General features: G+C 38.9%; 1 protein-coding gene and 1 long non-coding RNA gene across 3 annotated transcripts in view; one reads left to right on the top strand and one right to left on the bottom strand.

The window, feature by feature from the left end:
- The window catches only part of LOC142054729 (uncharacterized), a 29,928-nt gene that overhangs the window by 6,001 nt on the left and 2,754 nt on the right, over nt 1-21,173 (top strand). Inside the window, exon 2 of the long non-coding RNA XR_012659654.1 lies at nt 19,104-19,215. This is a non-coding gene — a long non-coding RNA (uncharacterized LOC142054729). The remainder of the gene's footprint in view (nt 1-19,103; nt 19,216-21,173) is intronic.
- Nucleotides 11,725-21,173, bottom strand: part of ENPP3 (ectonucleotide pyrophosphatase/phosphodiesterase 3) — a 50,701-nt gene continuing 41,252 nt past the window's right edge. For both annotated transcript variants that reach the window (XM_075087647.1, XM_075087648.1), the window contains 5 exons: nt 18,102-18,237; nt 17,532-17,609; nt 15,967-16,099; nt 14,127-14,283; nt 11,725-12,590 (listed from right to left, as the gene is read on the bottom strand). In XM_075087647.1, the coding sequence (XP_074943748.1) occupies nt 12,417-12,590; nt 14,127-14,283; nt 15,967-16,099; nt 17,532-17,609; nt 18,102-18,237 (678 nt within the window). In that variant the 3' untranslated portion in view covers nt 11,725-12,416. The remainder of the gene's footprint in view (nt 12,591-14,126; nt 14,284-15,966; nt 16,100-17,531; nt 17,610-18,101; nt 18,238-21,173) is intronic.

The following is a 21,173-nucleotide window of genomic DNA, read 5'->3' as shown; positions in this document are numbered from 1 at the left end:
TGGAAAATATTTCCTGTTCTTGGGGAATTTTTAGGACTTCAGAAGGTCTCACATTCTGCACCAGGTCAGAGCCATCATTCAGATGGGGAGAGCAGTCAGACAGAAAGGTGACAAAACAAGTAGCAGGTTAGTTAAGACACTCCTTCAAGTTGTACAAAATCCAGCATCAAGCTTGTGCCTGCAAGCTGCTCCAACTATGGATTTTGTCAGCTCAGCCAAACTTGGAGCAATATGGCTGTCAGCCAGGACTCAATGGGTTCAGGTTGTTTGTCAGCTCAGGAGAAGCCTGAAAAAAAAAGTCATGCAGAGGATATGTTGGCATCTAACCTTGTTCTGAAAATTGTTTAGCTGACAAGGTTGTGTTGGGACACCACTGAAAGCAAATTCAGACTCTGCAAAATGATTTCATTTCAATGAGCTGACTAATTCATACCAAAAAAAACCCCCACAACCAGCTAAGTTTTATTATGCTTTTTCTGACCAACTCTATCCATGCCCTTTTTCCCCTAACTAGTCAAAGGCACTTTGTACAGGCATTTTCTGGCTCAGCATGACATCTCCTGTTGTTACATTTCAGAGAGTCTCTCTGTCACACATTCTTGCAGGTGCTGTGCAAAACAGTCAACAAAGTCAATACCTGAAGGAGGTATGATGAGTTGCATTACAACTCCACCCTTGGAATAAAGGCTCCCTCCACTTCCCTACCGCCTTTTCCTTCAGTCATCCACACATACTTCCCAACCTCACAAACAAAGTAAAGCAAGTAGGGAACACTTTCCCTACCCAAGTGTTCATTAAGATGATTTACAAGCAGTGAAAGCAGAGCGGGAGCTAGGACTGCTGAAATGGCAGCGCGAACAGTGCTCATACAAATCCTGGCAACACATACTTTTTACTTAAATTGCCATAAACTGAGTTAAGTTTCTCAAGTTCCTGCCCATGAGGACTTCTGGTGTTAACTGCCATTAAACATCCTTGAGCACTGTCTCAGTCAAACACTTGCATTACCTTTCTATAGTAATAATGCCCTTGTTTGTCTTTCTTTTAATAGTTATCCATTGAGGCAAAGAACACAGATCCAATTGAGTCATTGAAGCAGTTCCCTGTTATCATGGGTAACTGTAATTCAGGCTGATTCATAGGTTGACCAAGCTCTTTCTTAAAAGTATTTTTGTTTATCCCTTGCAATTTCCATTAGGTTCCAGGAGCTTACTGGTGAAAATCTGTCTTCTGATTTCCAGCTGGAATCTACTGCTAGCAAATTTATGTATCATTCTAATTATTTGGTGCCAATATTGTTCTATACCACAGGTAGCTCTTTTTTTTTTCTTTCTCTGCTGTTCATCACTACTATTACTCTTAGCAATACAGCTAGAAAGAGAGGTTTAACTTCTCTCGGGTTCTGTTTAAAAGACAAATTTTTTAAATCTCTTATTGTTTGGGAAGAGATTAAAGTAGGTAAGAATACAGGGACTTAATTTTCCATGTCATAGCAGGAGCATTCCTTTGCTCCTGCTTCAAATCGAAACCTCCTCTTCGGTCACTGGAATTACAATGTTCCCTTACAGTTTTAAGCCCCCTTCACAAACTAAACAACAACAAAAATGTATCATCAATGTGCATCAGCCAGCCTTACATCAGCTCTACTCTGCCTCTGCCTACAATAACTACCTCTGGAGACCACGTGGACAGCTATTGGACAAGCTGCTTAGCTACTGACAACTAGCAGTCCAAGACAGGGAGGTGTCACTGGGGACAGTCACACCCTTTTCAATCTGAAGCAAGCTTTTGGTTAGGTAAGAAACTGCTGCAGCTCTGGGCAAACTCTATACAGGCTTCAGGATGACTAAGACCACTTTCTTGGAAGTTTCACTGTCACTGATGGTCATTCCAGGTCTACAACGCAATCCTTGTGCCATCTAGTCTGAGCTGGCCAAACCTGTAAGTAGCTATATGTGAAACCACTCAGAATTAATATTTAAAGAAGAAAATACAAAATTCTTTGTTTCCTCTCCTGTACTTGGCCATTAGGGCATCACTGCAGTTGTCACTCTGTCCAGCCAAGCCCATGTGGCTATATAAACACCATGGAACAAATACTTATATATAAAAAATACATATAATACATATAAAAAATACATATAAAAACATATGTAAAAAACCACACATGTATATAAAACACATACATATAAAACCACATATATACAGAAACATATCTATATAAGCACACATGGAACACCTCATTTGTATTCAAAATGAAATGTAGAAATTGACAGCAGTTCACAAATGAAACTGAGTAGTTAAAAAGCAGATGGATTATCAGAGACCAGGAGGAAATAGTTGTTTTCTTCAGTTTAACCTCAAACCTCAGTAAACAATCCAAGATGTCACACAGGAAAATCCCTAAGCATCAACAACACGCTGGTTCATCATGTCCCATATATCATTATCCCATGCTATAGCTGTCCAGAATGCTGTGCAGCTTTGTAGGACAAGAAATAGATTGTGGATTCAGTGATTCATAAAACAGAAGCTTTAGCCAGAACATACAAAGTTTGTTGATGTTATTTTTCTTTCCAGTTATTCTGCATTAATCTCGGTATAGAAACATGTTGTAGAAAATAGAAAATCAATTCCTATGAAGAAATATAATCTTTCTTACAGTGGGTTTCATAAAGTTCCTGAGATATTCCAGAGATCAGTTAGACAACTTCGCTTTTTGACTTTATGTCATTCATCAATTTTGTTTCACCAGGGCCCGTTTTTTACAGCAATCAATCAGCAAATTTGTCAAGCAATATTACAGCAACGTGTCCATGGTTGTATTAAGCTGTTTGTGACTGGAAAAGAGGGAGATCTCCATAACTGCACTAACAGCAGGTATAAATTTCTGCCTGCTACTTTGAAATATACACTGCTTGTCTTTGTGCAAGATAAAAAAATCCTTTATTCTGTTTTCATTTCTATTTCTAGAAAGCTTTCTTCTTGCTTTTATGCACCTCTTTTAACATTTGGTAGCTTTGAATAGCTAGAACACCTGGTAGTACCACTGACAACATTTCAGCTGGATTTCTCTTAAACATTTTGCATGTGAGAAAGATATTGAAAGAAAGACTCTATATACTTCTGTAGCCCATACAGTTTTACAACATTTCTCATACAGTGTTGTTTACTTAGAAGTTCTCACCCACAAGTCATTCAGACCAACAGAAATTTTCTATCTAAGGGTCTTTACACCACTACATTAAATGAAATCGGTACCTCAGAGAACAGTTATAATGACATATATGATATCATAAACTGTTAAAGTCTTTTGTTATTGAAAATGCTTATCTCTGGACTTCTCATACCTCATCCTATTCCTTTGGCAGAAGCCATGTGATTTTAATGACTAAATTAATCACTTTTACAGTAAGATTTCTGAAAGTCCTGAGCTGCAGAAGCAGCATGATTTCAGGTCTGAGAAACCATGGGTGGCAGTGGTCACAGTCCCAAAGACCAAGCAGGAAGCTAGTTGACCTACTGGTTTTATTCCAAATTGTTTAGGGAGTATGGCTGGCACAAGAACAGTTGGGCCAAATGCTAAGGGCCAAACTGGAGAAAGGAATGGGAACCGCTTTCACTGCAAGTGGCAACAGCTGGAGAAGCCAAAGATCACGTTGAGCCACAAGTGCTGGGGACAAACATGACTGGGACTAGGAAGAAAAAAAGATACACACTGGAGTAAGAGAAATGATAAGCAGGAACCATGGGAAAAGGAAGATGCTGGGCAGCAGATACATCCAGTGACACACTGCACAAAAGATAGAAACTGATGGGGTTGCTTCTTATACCCGGTGTTGTGGGTCAACTACAAAGAGGGGTCACTGGCCAGTCCCTGGGCCCTCCACAGCCCACAGTCTCCTAGGGAAACTGGGTTACCAGTTAACTCCTAGGTTACCAGTCCTTTTTGAAACATGCCTCACTGCCATCTCCTCTTTTCTCATTACTCTATTTTCTCAGACAGCATCCCATTTGCTGTCACTCTATCTAACTGTGCCTTTAGGAACAAGGATTATGGGGAATTATTTGCTGCCAAACAACCAAAAGCATGTTTGATATGCCAAACAGAGCCTGCAAGTTGTTAGCGGTGCTCATAAATAAAAATTTACTATAACAATTATGAGATCATATCATGTGTGTTTCCTAAGCCTATGCAGCTAAACTGTTTCTAAAACTATGGACTACTCATAAGATTAAGTAAGTCGCAGACCACATAAAATGTGATCTAACTCATAACTGAGGAAAGGAAACGAGGCAAGATTTCTCATTCCGTGGAAAGAATTAGAGTAAGCAACAGCTTGAACTCACCTTTCCCATGGGTCTGCAGTTAAGCTTTTAAAAATGCCAAGGAACAAAAACTTGAATATTCTAATTTTTTTCTGCATTCAGACAGTGCTTTATTTCTGCCCTTCTTCCTCTTTGTAACTGAAGACTGATCTGAAATGCTTAATGGTGCTAGGGAGATATCCAGCATCTGCAATCTGAAGAAAAAATTTAGAAGAATATAAACTGGTGAGATGAAAAGATGTGGACAATGCCCCTAGGGAAGATTGGAAAGGAGGGTTGCAAACTAATCTCTTTGGAATCTGCTGCTGCATGAAAATGTGCTCCCAGATACAGAAAAGGCATCCTTTTGCCTAAAATGGAGGAGAAATTCATAAGAAGAAATTAAAACCAACTCTCATTTCTGAAGCACGTTTTGCGTTATTGGCTGATGGGAATATCCTTCAAACGTTCTAGAGATGAGAGAAATGGTATTCACAGCTGTAGGTTTGGTAGTTAGACACAAATCTATTAGCTTTTCTCCTAAAAACAAATAGCAATGGGAAAAAAATCTCCAGACCAGAACAGCTGAATGGATGGAAATTACATTCACTGGCTTGCCTGCAAAGCAAAAGGAGCATTCCTTTCCAAAATGCTTTTTCTCAGCCATATCCTGTCAGTTGTCTTTCTTCCCCTGGAGAGCTGGTTACTTCTGAGATTTGAGAATTCTGTGGCATGTCCTGCATACAATAATAAGAGAAGGACAGAAAGATTGTTAGTTCCCATAGTTATTACAAAAAGGTTTTTTTTTGTTGATCAAACTGAGTGGTTTATATTTACAGCTGGCTGATACAGCTTCCATCTGTGCTGATGAGTGTTAAGCTGCTTATACAAAAAAGTCTGGCATATCTGAAATGCAGGACTTTGGGAAAACTCTTTTATACTGCCTCAGAATAAGAGGCTTGTATTCTGCCACTAAGAAAATTTCATAACAATAAATAAAACCAATGGCTTCAAAAAGCATTCCCAAAAAAGCACGACGATTAGCCTTGCAACCTTTGAGGCATTCCCATTGCTGAGTATTCACTAGGGATCTATACTGGGTCCAATAGTATTCAGCATCTTTATTAATGATCTCGATGATGGGGCAGAGTGTACTCTCAGCAAGTTTGCTGATGACGCCAGACTGGGAGGAGTGGTTGATATGCTGGAGGGTCGTGCTGCCATCCAGAGGACCTCAACAGGCTGGAGAAATGGGCTGACAGGAACTGCATGAAGTTCAATAAGGGAAGTACAAAGTCCTGCACCTGGGTAGGACCAACTGCAAGCACCAGCATATGCTGGGAGCTACCAAGCTGGAAAGCAGCTTGGCAGAAAAGGACCTGGGGGTCCTGGTGGGCACCAAGATGAACATGAGCCAGCAGTGTGCCCTTGTGACAAAGGCAGCCAATGGTATCCTGGGCTGCGTTAGGAGGAGTGTTGCCAGCAGGTTGAGGGAGGTGATCCTTCCCCTCTACTCAGCACTTGTGAGGACAAACCTGGAGTTTTGGATCCAGTTCTGGGCTCCTCAGTACAGGAAAGACATGGACATACAGGAGAAAGTCCAGCAAAGAACTACTACAGTGATTAAGGGAATGGAGTGTCTCTTCTACAAGGAAAGGCTGAGACACCCGGGACTGTTCAGCCTGATGAAGAGAAGGGTCAGGGGGATCTTATCAATGTGTATAAATACAGGAAGGGCGGGTGCAAAGAGGACGGAGTCAGGCTCTTTCAGTGGTGTCCAGTGACTGGACAAGAGGCAACAGGCACAAGCTGAAATACAGGAAATTGAACCTAAATATAAGAAACATCTTCTTTGGTGTATTAGGATTCACTATGTTTGCAATGATCTAGAAAATGCATCTAGACTAACCTTCAAGTCTTTTCAGGTTTTTCCTCCATCTTACCTTATAAGTGGTCCTTGTAGGCACTCAGAGATCCTCCAGAACTACTGTGGTTATCCTGCCCAGAGCCTGCTTAGAACACCAGTTGCTAAAGGGCAGAAGTGGGGAAAAAAAAGCTGGGGGTTTTGTTTTTAAGGAAATGAAATAACTTATCATGCTCCCATCAAAGTCTGGAGCCTAACCAGTAGCTTATTTCTCTTTCAGCTACACAGCACTACAAACAATCCTGCAAGTGATTAAAAAGCCCTCAGTTGCCTTTTTTGTATGCCTTGCAAGCACAGCTGGAGTTGGTATGGTTGGCATATCTGTTTGTGAACTGTTGGTCTTGCTGAAGTCACAATGTGGTCAAAATTCACTTGTCCAGCTATGGCTCTCCTAAGACAGTGGTTTCTAAATCATCCCCTGCTGTCACTGCGATTGTGAAAAACATCTGTTGTTGAGGTACAACCAGTCAGAGAAATGGTTTACTTACTGCCAAATATCAGATTAGTTGATCTTCTTCTTTGGTGGGAAGGAAAGTCTGTGCCCACTGTCTGCCCAGATAAGACCACCCTGCCTCTTAGCTTGTAGCAGCACTCTCTACAGTCCCTAATCTTGTGCAAAACCATACACACCTTTGGTGAGCTGTTCTGCCCGTTAGGCAACAATCTGACTCAGTGATAAGAGGTAAGCTAGAGAGCAAACAAAACTCTGCAAGTTTGTCTTTCCTCGGATAGCCTCTGGAAAGCCAGAGTCCTCTTCTCCCCAGCCACGTTTCTCTCACATGGAGTAAGACCTGGAGATCTGCCCTTCCTTGCAGCCGGTCTTGGGAAGCACTTGTTCTCCTCCCAGCTTCCAACCATTAGAGGCAAAGCAGGCTGTGGCTGAGCTTCCTGGACAGTGGGCAGTTTGGTTTATGTGCCACATCAGTTGACAGGTCTCCTTAATGTATATTCATAAGTAATTTGGGTCCTCGGCAAAAGACTGCTCCTGCTTCTTGTCTGGTTGATCTCAAACCCAAAGCTGTCCTAAGCCCTGACACTGGCTGATACCAAATAACATTCCACCCACCACTTTTCATCCTTCTGAGGACACTCCTGTTCTCTGGTTCCTGCACCAGGGACTGAGAAGCATTCAAATTTCCTGATATTTCCAGGCTATAGGAAGGAAAGTCATTTCAGTAGTCTTCACTTCCCCCTCCCCAGGGGAAATGTGATGGGGCATGGAAGTGCTGCTTGATTAGGAGAACACTTTTGAACCTCCACTTTTGCCAAGACATCAGGTCCAGAGGCATGACAGATTTGCCTTCCTTCTTCTTGACAGCTCTTCACCCAGGGGCAGGAAATCCCCTCGCTGCACAGAAACAGCACAGTTTGGGTTAAAAAAAAATGTATTTATAAACACAGTTGCACATTTTGCATATGAAAAATCCCATCATCCTATGTACAAAGGTTGCAAGACCACTGTGGGAGGTAATTTGAAAGAACAGCCCTTTCTATATCCATTAATACTATTTTCCTTAAGGAAGAATGTCCAAGGTAGGAGTCCAGGGTCTTCCATGCCATTTAACTATCTGCACTCAACTTTTAATGTAACCTTCAGTGAGGTACTGAAAAAAACCCAGAAGTTTCTATAGTAAATATTAAGAAAGAAAATATGTTTGTTTTCTGTGGTGACAGTCTTGCAGAGCCAGGGCGTGGTGTTAGGGAAACAGTACGACTTGCTAAAAAAAAAATCAGTTAAGCCTTTCCTTGCTCTGGCTGTAGGATTTTCTGGAGCAGGGCAGGCTGTGTTTCCCTTGCCTGCTCTCTTTTGTTATTACTGTGCCTTGCTACAGAGATAAGACTAGCTACAGGTAGTGCCAAATTTCTGTATTTGCTCACAGGTTTGGTTCTAATACGCTAAAACTCAAAAAACCCACAAGTATAAGTGAGGGAAACAGCCAGATCCTCCTGAGGTCAGATTTTCAATGGCTACAGGACTGCTCAGCTTCTTAGCTCCAATAGTGATGTATGGAAAGTAATGTTTTACAGAATTTAAATTTTTAATTCTCAGGCATAATGTGGTTATGAGAGTTGGGACTTGGCAACATCTGCTTTTACAGTCAGCAGATTGATTATGCCTATTCCACTTAGGGATCCCAAAACTGGCTAAAAAACACAGAAACGAAGGGCTTGCCATTTTGGGGAAGTTTCAGAAACAGCATTATTTCTTAGTTCTCAGGACAAAGCAGAGTGGTTATCAAAGGAGGAGTATGTTTTTCAATCAAATATTTACCATATGCTGGTTTTACTATGTGTTATTTTGTATTTGTTGTTACTTTTACAGTTTCTTTATTTTAACTTCTGAATTTCCCAGCATTTCTGGATTAAAAAAAAATATATTTTATACATTCAGTCAACCATTCCTTTGTCCTGCTTTTCTATAGTAAGGAACATGTCCCAGGTAGGCTTCTTACAATGTCACCGAGTTTCACTGCCTATTAACTGCAGGATAGAACTTATTCCCCTCCTATCCTCCTCTACATACCAGAACTTTCATATATTTGATAACTTTAATGAAGAATAAGTATTCTTTGCTTTTGAAATGCAAACCAGGACAACCAGTTGAGAGGCTTGAAATGTAAGTGGCTGAAATGTTCTAGCAATGAATTCAAATTTATTTGAATAAAATAAATTTTTTAGATACTTGGAATGACTGTGCTGTAGTTTGTAGCTTTGGTGGCGCATGAATTCTGCCTGAAGCAGCTGTTCATATCCATCTCTATGCAAACTGTGGAAGTTGCTCTATTTCAAAAAGGAAAAGAACCATACAAATGTCTTAGGGAACTGCGTAAGTTTCAGGCTATATCTCTACTGGTAATTGAACCATATGTACACAGTATTGAGTGTTTTCTTATGAACTGGCAAGATTTTTTTATTTTTTATTACTATAAGTGGATAAGGCATTACATTTATTTTCAATTTTAAACAAAAATGCCTGTGCTACCCTATGAATCTGTTAAAAATTTTAGATAAGGTCACCAAGGCCCAAACCCTCATGAATTTCCCTTGCATAAACCTCCAGGGTTTGAGAGCTGCACTTCCTCCCATGTGCAGCTTTAACGATGTGACACAGGGGTGGTAGACAGAGCCAGATATGTCCCCTAATCACCATTCTGTGAACTGCACTACTAGTTCTCCAGTATCCAATGCAGGCACTGGCTTTTGTAACTAGGGAAGGGAAAGCAAGAAAACCTAGCCCACAGTTTTTCCACCAAATCAGTCGGAAATCCAGATGTGTTCTAAAGCAGTCAATGATTAGGCTCCCTGACTGAACTTAGTAGTGATGGGGGAAAGAAAACTTCCCATGGTCGTTCCTGTAAGTAACAAGAAATGCAACAGGCTTAAGGAGGCCTGTGAAACCACAAGACCAACTAACAGATGGACATTACAGCCTCTGGGGAGAAGGACAGGAAACACAATGCTGCCAGAAACAGTTTATACCAGAGTTTATGTCTCGGGGTGTGACACAAGCTGTATGATTCTGCACAGAGAATTGGCACTGAGAAAGCTGGAGACTCTGTAACATGAAGAGAGTACCCAGGCTTCAGTGCCAAGGGAAGAATAAAGGACTAAGAACCAAACCCTTTACTCACAGAAAATTTTCACTGAGTTATTCCTATGTAATCTCCATACTTTTATCTGTAAATGACCCACTACACTTTTGAATACTAGGTATTATGACAGCTGAATGAATAATAGAGAAAATAGACATGATATAGCAAAATCACTTTCATATTTGCCTTCTTAGAGTAACTGCAACTTCAGAGTCCATTACCACAAAGGTTTATGTAAAACCCAGATATGTGATCAAGATCCTCTTGTGTTAGGTGCTGTACAAATGCTGAACGAGAAATACAGGTTTTGTCAGCCTGACAGGCAGCAATCTTTATGCAGAAGGGGCCAACTTTTATCAGCAGTGTGTGATGCTTTTGGGAGGAGAGGCTAGGCATTTTGATAACAATATTAAAGCATCTTGTGAAGAAGGACAGCAGATTAATTTTGCTGCTATTTAAGTCATGCGTGAGAGTATGGATAAAACTAATTTTCAGGAGTCAATTTCAAGGGGCAATGAATACAAGTTGGAAGACAGGAAGTTACACCTGAATATGAGAAAAAACCTCTTTCCTGTGAGGGTGCCAGAGCAGTGGCACAGGCTGCCCAGGGAGGTTGTGGAGTCTCCTTCCCTGGAGACATTCAAAACCCACCTGGACGCGTTCCTGTGCCCCCTGCTCTAGGTGTGCCTGCTCAAGCAGGGGGGTTGGACAAGATGATCTTCAGAGGTCCTTTCCAACCCCTACCATTCTGTGATTCTGTGCACCTGGGAAAACCTCAATGGCATTATTTCATTATGCAGGTACCCAGAGATATACATAATTCAAACATGAGTGTGACTGTTCACAAAGGCATATCTACACCAGAAATCTGCTTTCACAATTGAACTAGAGTACTGACCTGAAGCTTGTGTTGTTGCCATGGCCGGTGATACAGGGGGTAATACAAACTTAAACATATCAAGTCACAATATCACATCAGACAAGCTAGTTCTACTTTAAATTGCTAATGTAGACATACCAAATATTATACTCCTAAGAAACTGTTTGTTTCTTCTTATCTCTGAAATTAGTTTTATGATTCTAGACTAGTTAATTTACATGCCTAAATTATTATGTGTTATGTAGATTCATTGACTAAGGGTATGATTTACTCTGCAGTGAAAAATCAGTTGTATTATTAATTGAGGCAGTTTAGCAGAAGTCTCCAGTTTAGATGGACAGACTTAGATGCCCCAGTGTTGCAGGGTGAAATACAATTCTATGTTCAAGGAGATGGTGCAATGGTTTAACCAAAGATATAAATCTTGATGTTCAGCTCGGTCCCACATCTTAATGTAAGATAAATATTGCTAAGCTACGTTTGGAGTGTTTGTGCATACACTGATCATCTAAGACACAGGGGAAAAAACTGTCCTGTGGTGACTTGGGGTTTTTTTTGTATAGGCTTTTAAAGCTTCCTTTTTTAAAAAGACATATCTCCTTCAGTCCACAATTAGTTACAGATTGAAACACTCTTTGACATGCTTCTTTAAAACTCCCCCACCGTGCCTATACGTCAGACAAATGGTCGATTTTCTGCTGTTATTCATACCTGGGCTTAGCAGCATTTCAGTGGAGGAAATCAGCTCAACACTCAGTTAACACGTGACATTTCTGTAATAGCAGAATCTGGGAATTTCCACTGCCCTGTCTCACATATCTGCCCTCAGTAATAATCTGTGTACAGCACAGTGCACGTTAGAGAGTCTCTGTGTGTAAAGTCACTACAGAAAGGAACACTGACTATTTTTTGGATGTCACCACTAATTCTGTGCTCTAATCTCAGGTTTAGCTATTTAAAAATACACACAAAAAGGCATTTGGAAATCATTGCAAATACAGGTAAATATCCAGACAAAATTCTTCTGGCTAAAGGGTTTCTTTTACTGCTTCATGTTCAGAATACTTCAAGATTTCCAAAGGGTATGGAATACAGCTGATTTACTCTAACTTCACTTCACTTGTTACTAGCAAAATGAATTAACCCAAGTGGAAAACACAAGGGATGATCACAGAAGACACTTCCACTATATAAAAACTTTTTGTGAGTCTGAATATGTTTCTTCTTCATAGCGGTTTCCACGTGAAGTAATAGTTCAGAAAGAGAAATTCAGAACATTTCAGGACATACTAGTATTATGTAACCATAACCTCTCTGATAAATATAAGGGGAAACCCACACACACTCCTCTGAAAATGTTTCACTTTCCAGCTCCATTATAAAAATATTTTCTATACAGTTTACAGTCTGGGGTCTCTCTATTATGAAAAATGTTCCTTTTGCAGGTTTTTTTCAAAACATTACTAATAAAATATTCTCTATTTTGAAAGCCTGGCTCAGCAATGATGATTTAATTTACTTTAGGCAATTTTTATTCAGCTGGCACAGAACACTTGACTGAAGAATAGGAATTTGAAAAAAAAAATTAGCTCCTCTAAGTGTCTTTTCCTATAGAAGAGCTGTAGTCATGTTTACTAATACTTTAGCAAGGAAAAAGTTAAATCACTTAAATTTGCTTTCTTCCAAGCACTGACACTTTTTTATCAGATACTCAGTTAACGTCGGTCTCAAATATTGGCAAAAATGTCTTTAGCTGTAAGATCTCGGAGATGGGTTCTTCTCTTTCCTGGTAAAAGTCAAGCCCGGTTAGCAGCTCCACATCCCGAACACGCGCAGAATGAGCCTGAACTCTTTCTTCAACCCATTCAGAAAGTGTCTTATTCTCCTGTCAAAACAAACAAGAACAATGTTCAAACACATAAAAGGCACTCTGTTGTTTGGTGGTGTTAGACAATAACCACTGTTTGAACTGGTTTGACAGACGAAAGGCCTCTGGCTAGTAAAACTTCTTTCAGGTTTTCCTAGGCATCTTTAGAGCCTTGCATTTAGGGATCTCATTCAAACAGAATCAAATGGCTGTCCCTACCTCCCCACCTCCAAAGCAACAGAGAAGCAAAATTATGCTGAAATGGCAAATATGGCTTTTAACTACAAAGTACAGTTGAGTCATGTTTTAGACACAGAAGTAAGGATAGTTTTAGTTACAGTGTAAGTTAGCTGCACTGCTCAGGCTAGCCAAACAACAGGCACCTGACAACCTGAACAAAGTCCTTACAGCAGCTCAGTCTTGATTGTTGGACAGCAATAATACTTGCTAGATAGACAGGGAAAACAACGGAAATGTAAGCTCTAATCAATCAAAAATGTTATTGTTCAGTACTTTCACTACAAAGGTTTTTTGCAGACAGATGGTAATTTTCTCTTCCATTAACAATACCTGCTTCTGACACAAATGGTTCGTTAAATTTACATCACTGCAAGACACAATGCATATAAAGTGCAACAATATTTGGGGCTTGTTGATAAACTTTAGAAATAACAGAAGTTAATTTCTAAAGTATAAAGACTAATTCATTCAAATTATTGATTTTGTATATTTAGCCAACTCTCAACTACCAAAAAGACCACTGAGCAGTTGTGGATTATCTACACCACAAATGAGGAGACACCCAAGTTGTTTCTAAGCAGTGCAAGCTTGCACCTGTCCGGAGTTATGAGTTCAAAGTTAAAAATAAAGTGAATAAACACAATTCTATTGCTTTGAGGGCCAGTTCAAGTCTGTGCCGGTATACTTGTGTGTGGGCAGACTGTAAAACACACTGAGCTAAGGAGCCTTCTGCATCCCAGAATTTATGGAATAGACACTCAGCTGGCTCAACAATACATATTACACTCAGCTACAAACATGAGATTTACACTGCTAGTGGTCAGCATAGATTTTATTTAATTCAAGTAGGACTTTCAACTGCAGAACCATCCATCTAAATGCCTACTGTCTAATTTTGATAAAGGTGGAACAAAGGAGTGAAGGAATTCTTCTAGCTACACTGAAGGGAATAACATTCAAAGTTGTCTGATACCTCTGGAGCAAGTTTATCCTGCAGCCTTCCATAAGTTATCTCATCACCCTGTTGGCTGTGCTGCTGTTCTCAGCCCTCCTCAGGTGACAGCATTTCCAAGTCCTCTTATCAAACCCTGTGTTCTTCTTCTTCCTTGCTTCCTATCAGCTCATTGGTTTCCAGCTACTTCTTCTGGAGCTTCTTTCTCTCCTAGTCATTGCTTTAGCTCTCAACTCATTCTCAACTCATGGGGAATGAATTAATTAAACAGACTTCTAAAGATTCTCCAGATGACTAAATCCCGCCAGATATCAGTTCACACAGGCACACATTGGCACACAGGAGCATAGAACTATACTTACAGCACAGCTTTCAGTGTTGTCAGGTCGATGAGGAATGATAAAAGATAAAGCATCCAAGGAGCCTAAACAGTTCAGTGGAGTATAGGACTTATTCTTGCAGCTAGTCAGAACCACAAAGTAATGGGTTGGGACAGGGATTTCTGTATTGTTTACATGCCTAAAAAACAAATATCAATTAAGGGATTTATCTAGACATCATGTGTTAAAACCACTGATGCCATTAGTAATTTACAGAACTTATCTCAGCATCGTTCTTTCACTACTATATGACTTCTGTTTATTTTATAATCGAAATAAATACCTGATGGGATACACAGCCTCACTATCTGTTTCACAAACAGCCGAACACACATGGATTAGTCCTTTTGCTGCAAGCAGTCCCACTGAAACCAACGGGATTGCTTACATGGTCAACACCTTATTTTACCAAAGCCAGAGATCTCTACATCTAGAAGAGGCAAGATAAAGCATCATATTTGCCCTTCATTACATTAAGAATTTCAACCACATGAAACTGAATTGGAGAAGAGTGACAAGAAAATTAGCTTCTGGTTCCTTGCCAGCAAGAAATGCCAGAATGATGACTCGTGGCTATGTGCTATAGAAACCAGTTTAGGATACCTGATTCAAAATGTCTTTGTCTCCCTTTTCGGGCTATTCCATGAACATGGTAACTTTTGTGTATAAAGTTATAAGGAGCTGAATGCTTCCCAAATCTGCTGTACATCTTCAGTATTCAACAGAACACCATCACTGAAATCATTATATTATTTCATATGACTGACTAACCATGCTGAATAAAACATGCTTATTCCAAACTGTAGGCAATATTATGTGGTCAGCTGGGTATTACAGCATTTTGCTTGGAAGGAAGTTCTCATCTCTCCTCCCTTTCACCCTCCTGCTTCGTGGCAGAGCTGATTTTCCCATTCTCAAACCACTCTTGACAGATGTGGTATCAAGTCTAGCCCTGAATAAAACATCTCCAGTGACAGATTCAGCTGTGCAGATTTCCCAGCACTTTTCTGCTATTTAAGTGTTCTTACTGTCACAAAGTATTTTCCCTATATTTGGAACAAAGCTGTTTATTCTTATTATGTTTTTTCCTCCTTCTGTCCTCATTCATTAACATAAATAATTGGGCTTTATTTCTCTTTTATATTTCTCATTTACAGAATTTTTAATATGTCTTCTCTTATTCCTGTTTCTACACACAGATTGATTTTTAAATGTATTTTGTTGTGCTACCAGAGCTCACTAAAATCAATCTAGAACTTGTCAGACCTCCAAGCAATCTGTGTAAGCCATAGTTATGCAAAGATACCACTCAAGAATGTTACATTTTACATTCCCAGTTACATGATTCAGTGAAGGCAAACACAGAAATCTGATCTTTGATAAAATACATCAGTTTGAGACAACCAGTAGAAACAACAAACAGGTGAGTGAGCCCAACATGAAAGCGAGGAAATCATGCTTAAGCACATCATCTGCATATTCACATGCCCTATATTCTCCCCGTATTTTTGTTGCACAGGGCCAAAAATCTAGGCATAAGCCTGGGAAGCAAATTACTGGTCTGTATCTGTGCACGTGTACATAGATACACGCGTAACTGCAAAGCCTTTTTCTCTTTTCGGGAATTTCAACTTCTACAGTACCGTATCTGTTTGCAAGAGTATTTGCTGTTGTATGAGTGGCAGTGGATGTAGTATTATAAAGTGAATACTCCATTCTCTGTTATACTTGTTTCTTGTTCTTTCTTAATATAAGTTTGTTTGTGTGGAAATACAGTGGGAAATAGTCTGGAGTTTGACTTCTTGCTTTTCCATGTACTTACTGCTTAATTTCATCAAGAGTATCAAAATGGCCATCATAATTGTAATCAAACACTGGTCCACTGATTACATTTACTCCATTCCTTTCTCTAGCATACTCCTTAAGAAGCACGTTATGGAAATAGTCCCATATGTCTGTCATTAAAAGAAAATATAAGCATATTTAACATAAATTTAAAGTTAAGAAGTTAAGAAGAAAAAGAACGTATTTCCTTTTTGCTCTATAGATGAATAATAGGAAGTTCCAAATGAAACTGCCTGTAAAATCAACTCTCTGTTACACAAAATTTAGATTTCATCAGAACGGACATACTCTTACTCACCATTGGAAGAGGCACGGTAAATGCTACTATAGCTCTGCAAGGCCCATTGCACTACTGGAAATAAGGCATTCGATCTGGAGCTGAAGCTACGGTTCTAGAGCTGAGAGGTCATTCATTTGTGGCCTATCTGCTAGCACCTGCAACTGTGCCAGTTAGTAGAAACTGAGATAATGGCTTTGTGAAAGGAGTATTTACCACCTGAGAGTTATCTAACTCTACAGAACTCATGTCAAATATCATTAGATAATTTGGATTATTTCACAGATTTATTTGAGAAAATATAATTTGTAGATAAGCTAGTGAGGTTATTAAAATATTTACAGCTATCATGGCAAAAGAACTAATGGGTTTGGGGGTTGAGGGCATCCCCTGTTGATTTACCTCGTTCTTATGGTCTAGAGTAACTGCTTGTAAGTTTAAATCTCTTCTAGAGTTTTCCTTGGAAAAGTGGATTTTCACGTCTCTGATTTACTTGGAAGATTAAAGCCACTTAGATTTTCTGGGTCTCATTTTTTTATATGACACAAGTGAATGAATAAATGAGGTCTGAATGCATTAGAAAGGTAGTTACATGACTGATTTTCATCCAGCTTTTTCTGCACGCAATTTCTCTTTCTATCCTTTGTCTAAGAAAATGAGCCTAGGCCTAGGAGTAAAACAGCGTGATATGCAGTTGTGGAAAATTTCTTATCATTGATTATGAACAAATGTGAGTCAGGCTGGATGGAATGAGTTAATGTAGCTTACTGCACTTATATAATAGAAACATCTGCCTGAAATAAATATTCCAAAATTAATATTGTCTGGTTTGAGTTTCTGCTTGATGAAACAGGCACTGTATCAGGGCATTGTTTACAAACTTCATACTGCCTTCTCTTGAAACCTTGCAAAAGGAAAGAAAAAGTGACATTTTCATTCACTTTGAGCATTTCTCCAATGGGATGTTTTCATGAGAGTTTCCTAGCTAGCATTTCATGTTAGGACAGCACACAGGAGATGAGAAAATTCAGAATTGAACAGGTACACCTAAGCAGAGGTTAGACAGCATTATACAGAGAAAAATATTTACCTTACATAAGTGTGTTTTAAAATTTCACACATCTACTTTTAAAAAGTTTGATATATATTTGTGCAAGATCTGGATATACTGCAGAGCATGCATTAACATTTTTAAGTCCTTGTTGTAGCTTTATCAAATCCAGAACTGAAAATTAATCAAAATGAATCAAAGCTCTGCAACCTACCTCTGAAAGCTGTATACATGGGAACAATATTGCTGGTGAGTAAGGCATCATACTGTTCAAGAGCAGATGAATTGAAGTCTATATAAAAGAACAAAGTATAAATTAATGAAATACTATACAAAGATTCATTTGATTCATATGTCATTATAAAATGCAGGTACATTCTATTACATTTGACATTTGAGCATGAGTCAAACATATCTCCAAATTTGTTTGTATAATCTGTTCAATAAAGTAATTATCAAATTTGACAATAGGAAATGAATATTCATACAAAGGAAGAGGGACCACCCTTCACTGCAACTCTTTCCATCTTTCCAACCAGTTTTCATCACATTCGGGTTGTTCCATTAAAAAAAAAAAAACTTAAATGTTCTCAACTGAAAATATTTAGATACATGTAGTAGTTGCCTTGCTTTTGGTCAGTCTGCGAACACTGGAAACCTTTTTCTGCCCAACATGCTGATCCGAAGAAGTTTGTTTTGGTGTTTGGGTATATGTTTAAACATAAACCCACATCCAGCTGATTAAGACTTTCTAAGCTCTAGCTATAAAAAGAATCACGCTCACTGGGAGGATAGAGGAAACTGCGGGTGAAGGTCAGCCCTTCTGGGTAGTTGGAACAATTTTGGCTCCGAGCAACAGGGATTCTAACATCAGCCCGCAGACAGTTTGAAACAGTGGGAGGAAGAGGAGATGTGTTTTCCTGTGAAAAGGAAAAAAAAAAAAGTATTACACCCACGGCTGTGGCTAAACCAATGCTTTGTATGGTTTTAACTTTCTAGAATGGACTTCATTGAATCTTCTCCTATTTTCATAGTGAATCAGGCCAATTGCAAGTAACAACACTGATGCTTTCTGCCTAGTGTTTTTCTTCTACTTCTGTTTTTAGGTAATTCAGGGAAATCCTTATGCAGCATGTAAAATTGTAGTAGCAAGATAAGGTTATACTTTAGGCAAAAAAAGGTGACAAGTTTGGCTCATTCGTCACTTTCACACATTTCTGGAAACACAAACTTTATGTCACATCCTCCTGAAAAGCAGCTGGTATACAAAGGTGACACTATCACCTCATCTTAGCATCTGAGGATGCTATCTCCATAATGAGAGTCTGTGCTGCTGAAGAGTTAAAGCTAAATAAATTCATAGTAAATTCAGTACATTTTACTGGCTAGCTTCACTAACTTCACTGAGACATGCTAGCATGCACACTAGCTAAGATCTGGCCAAAAGTGAACCTGTTGAGTATAATTGCTTCTATAACCTTTACTTCTCTTCGTATAACCTTTTCTATAATCTTTATCATAACTTTATGACAGCATTAACTAAAACATCAGAATATGCTTTTCTGTGTTTAACTGCATTTTCTTTTTCATACTCATTTACATGTAATTTATTAGAATGTAATATATTTATTTGCTTTATACCTTTATAAAGGGTAGTTAGACATCTAAATTGATTTTCAGTACATTGTTTATTTTGATCAGTTAAAACTGAGCAGAAATAAAGAACTGGAATGTTCTTCTTGTTCTTCCTTGTACCCCTTGATTTCATTTCTTTACTTACTTTTAGGAGAATTCCTGTAGATGCCCATATTATGGTCGGGTTGTATATTAATGGAAAAAATGTATGCCACATAGAATGAAATATAAAAGACAAAAGACTGCCTTTGCCACCTGAGCAGGTAAGTTGTCATTGTCAAGCAAATGGAAATACCAATACAAAACTGACATCCAAGTCATTTGAGCAACTTGCCCTTTCTCATGTCCAAATCAATAAGGCAGGGTTAATGGATCAGGGTCACTGAACAAACCAATATTTTAAACTTAATAATTGAGCTGTGATATTCAACCATGGCTTCAACTTCTTTATCGCTTCTGACGAGAAGCCCGAGACAAAGTAACAAAGGTCTGAGCAAACATGCCAAGGACTGTCCTGAAAAGAACTTCATTCTTCTCACTAAATACAGTGGTCACAGTTAATGTTATCCAAATACATTAGGGAATCTGCTTTTGACCTATACAAGGAATCTGGATTATTAATAACATTCACATTTTCTGCAGCTTGAAGCAATGAGGGCACCACTCAACTCTCTTCTCATTACTTCACATTTCTCAAAGCTAAATGTATGAGCTATAAGCTCTAATCCAAGTGCCAAGGCAGGAGGACAGTGTTTTAGAGCTGTCTGTCCATCACATATGTAATACATCATATAACCTGTATCTTCACAAACACTCTCCTACAGTTAGGAGATGAAGGCTGCTCATGGCTATTTCAATTGGACATCACAGGTGAAAATTCTCCAACTGAAGAAATGAGAATTCATAATGAACCTGCGAACTCTCACAAAGCAACAACTCAAGAATATTTTAGCTAGTTTTTTCAAGGATCTACAAGTCAGCAAGTAAAAAATATCAAAAGCTGTTGACAGATGAGAATGGCTATGTCTGTGTCACGTTTTAGTATGAGATCAACAGTTAATGCAACACCAGATTGCAAGGCATGTTGCTAGTGCTCTGTGAACTAATACATTCACTCTGCTACGACCTCTTTTCACTTATTTTCCTCAAAATAGAGGAATAAGCTATTTTTAAACAGATCATCTATCAATAAGAACAGAATGATTCTCAAAGGAGCTGTTGAAAGTGCTCATTTATTAAGAAATTAAATTAATCTTGACAGTGATGGCCACTGCCTCAAAACTTCAGAATCAGAAAAAAATATTTATCACCAATTCAACAGCTTTAGCCCTTTGGCTCCTTGTCTTTCAGGTCAAGAAATCATAATGTCTTCTGAAGAAAACACTTACAACTGAAAAATGGCTTTGCCCATCACATCATGCATTACCTTTTCTGATGCAGGCTATTGTCTTCTGACGAGCTAGTAATTAATGTCAAAAAGCATGAGTTTTTTGCATTACATGACAGACTTTAAGCATCTGCTGTGGTCTGTCATGTCAACTTCAGCCACCTCCAGGAATCTTTTTTCAGTAGTCAAGAAGAAAAAATACTAAACCACAAAAAACAAAGCTCACATAATCCCCAGTGCACTGAGCTTTAGTTCCAAAAATCCCAGTGATTTCTACAAGTCTCATGCTGTTTTCATCCCACTGCAGGACAGATCAGATTGTTATACATTTTAATATATTTTTAGAGTATACTTCAGTAATTCTACATAGCAAAGCTATTTAAATCCCATAGGTCTCTGCAGGCAGGTGGAGGGACTGTTTTTTTGCAAGAAAATCTGCCTTCCTGGCAGATGAGTATAAAACCTCAGGAAAATAAATGTCCTTCAATCTTAAATTTTCTCTTGACTGAGAATACTAAGTAACCAAACTCTATATGGCATCATTTATTTAATATCTGTAACTATATATTATTCATAATGTCCCTGATTCTGATATCACATGCAGGTGCATTAATACTGTGCGGGCTTGATCAGCCAGACCAATTTCACAACTTCAAAATCACACAAAATCAGCACAACTCCAGTCTGCATCATCTGTTTTACTGTTTAAGCTATTCTTTATAGCTACCTAATGTCAAGAAATGCCCCACCTTACCAATTGTGCAAAGCACTGCAGAGGCTTTATCCACAGCATAGATAACCTAGGATGCAATGAAAATCCTGTGGATATCACGA

Source organism: Phalacrocorax aristotelis, chromosome 3 (genome assembly GCF_949628215.1).
Source record: "Phalacrocorax aristotelis chromosome 3, bGulAri2.1, whole genome shotgun sequence".
In the NCBI taxonomy this organism is placed as follows: domain Eukaryota; kingdom Metazoa; phylum Chordata; class Aves; order Suliformes; family Phalacrocoracidae; genus Phalacrocorax; species Phalacrocorax aristotelis.
Note: the sequence above shows the minus strand (reverse complement) of the source record. Positions and strands in the feature narration are given on the sequence as shown.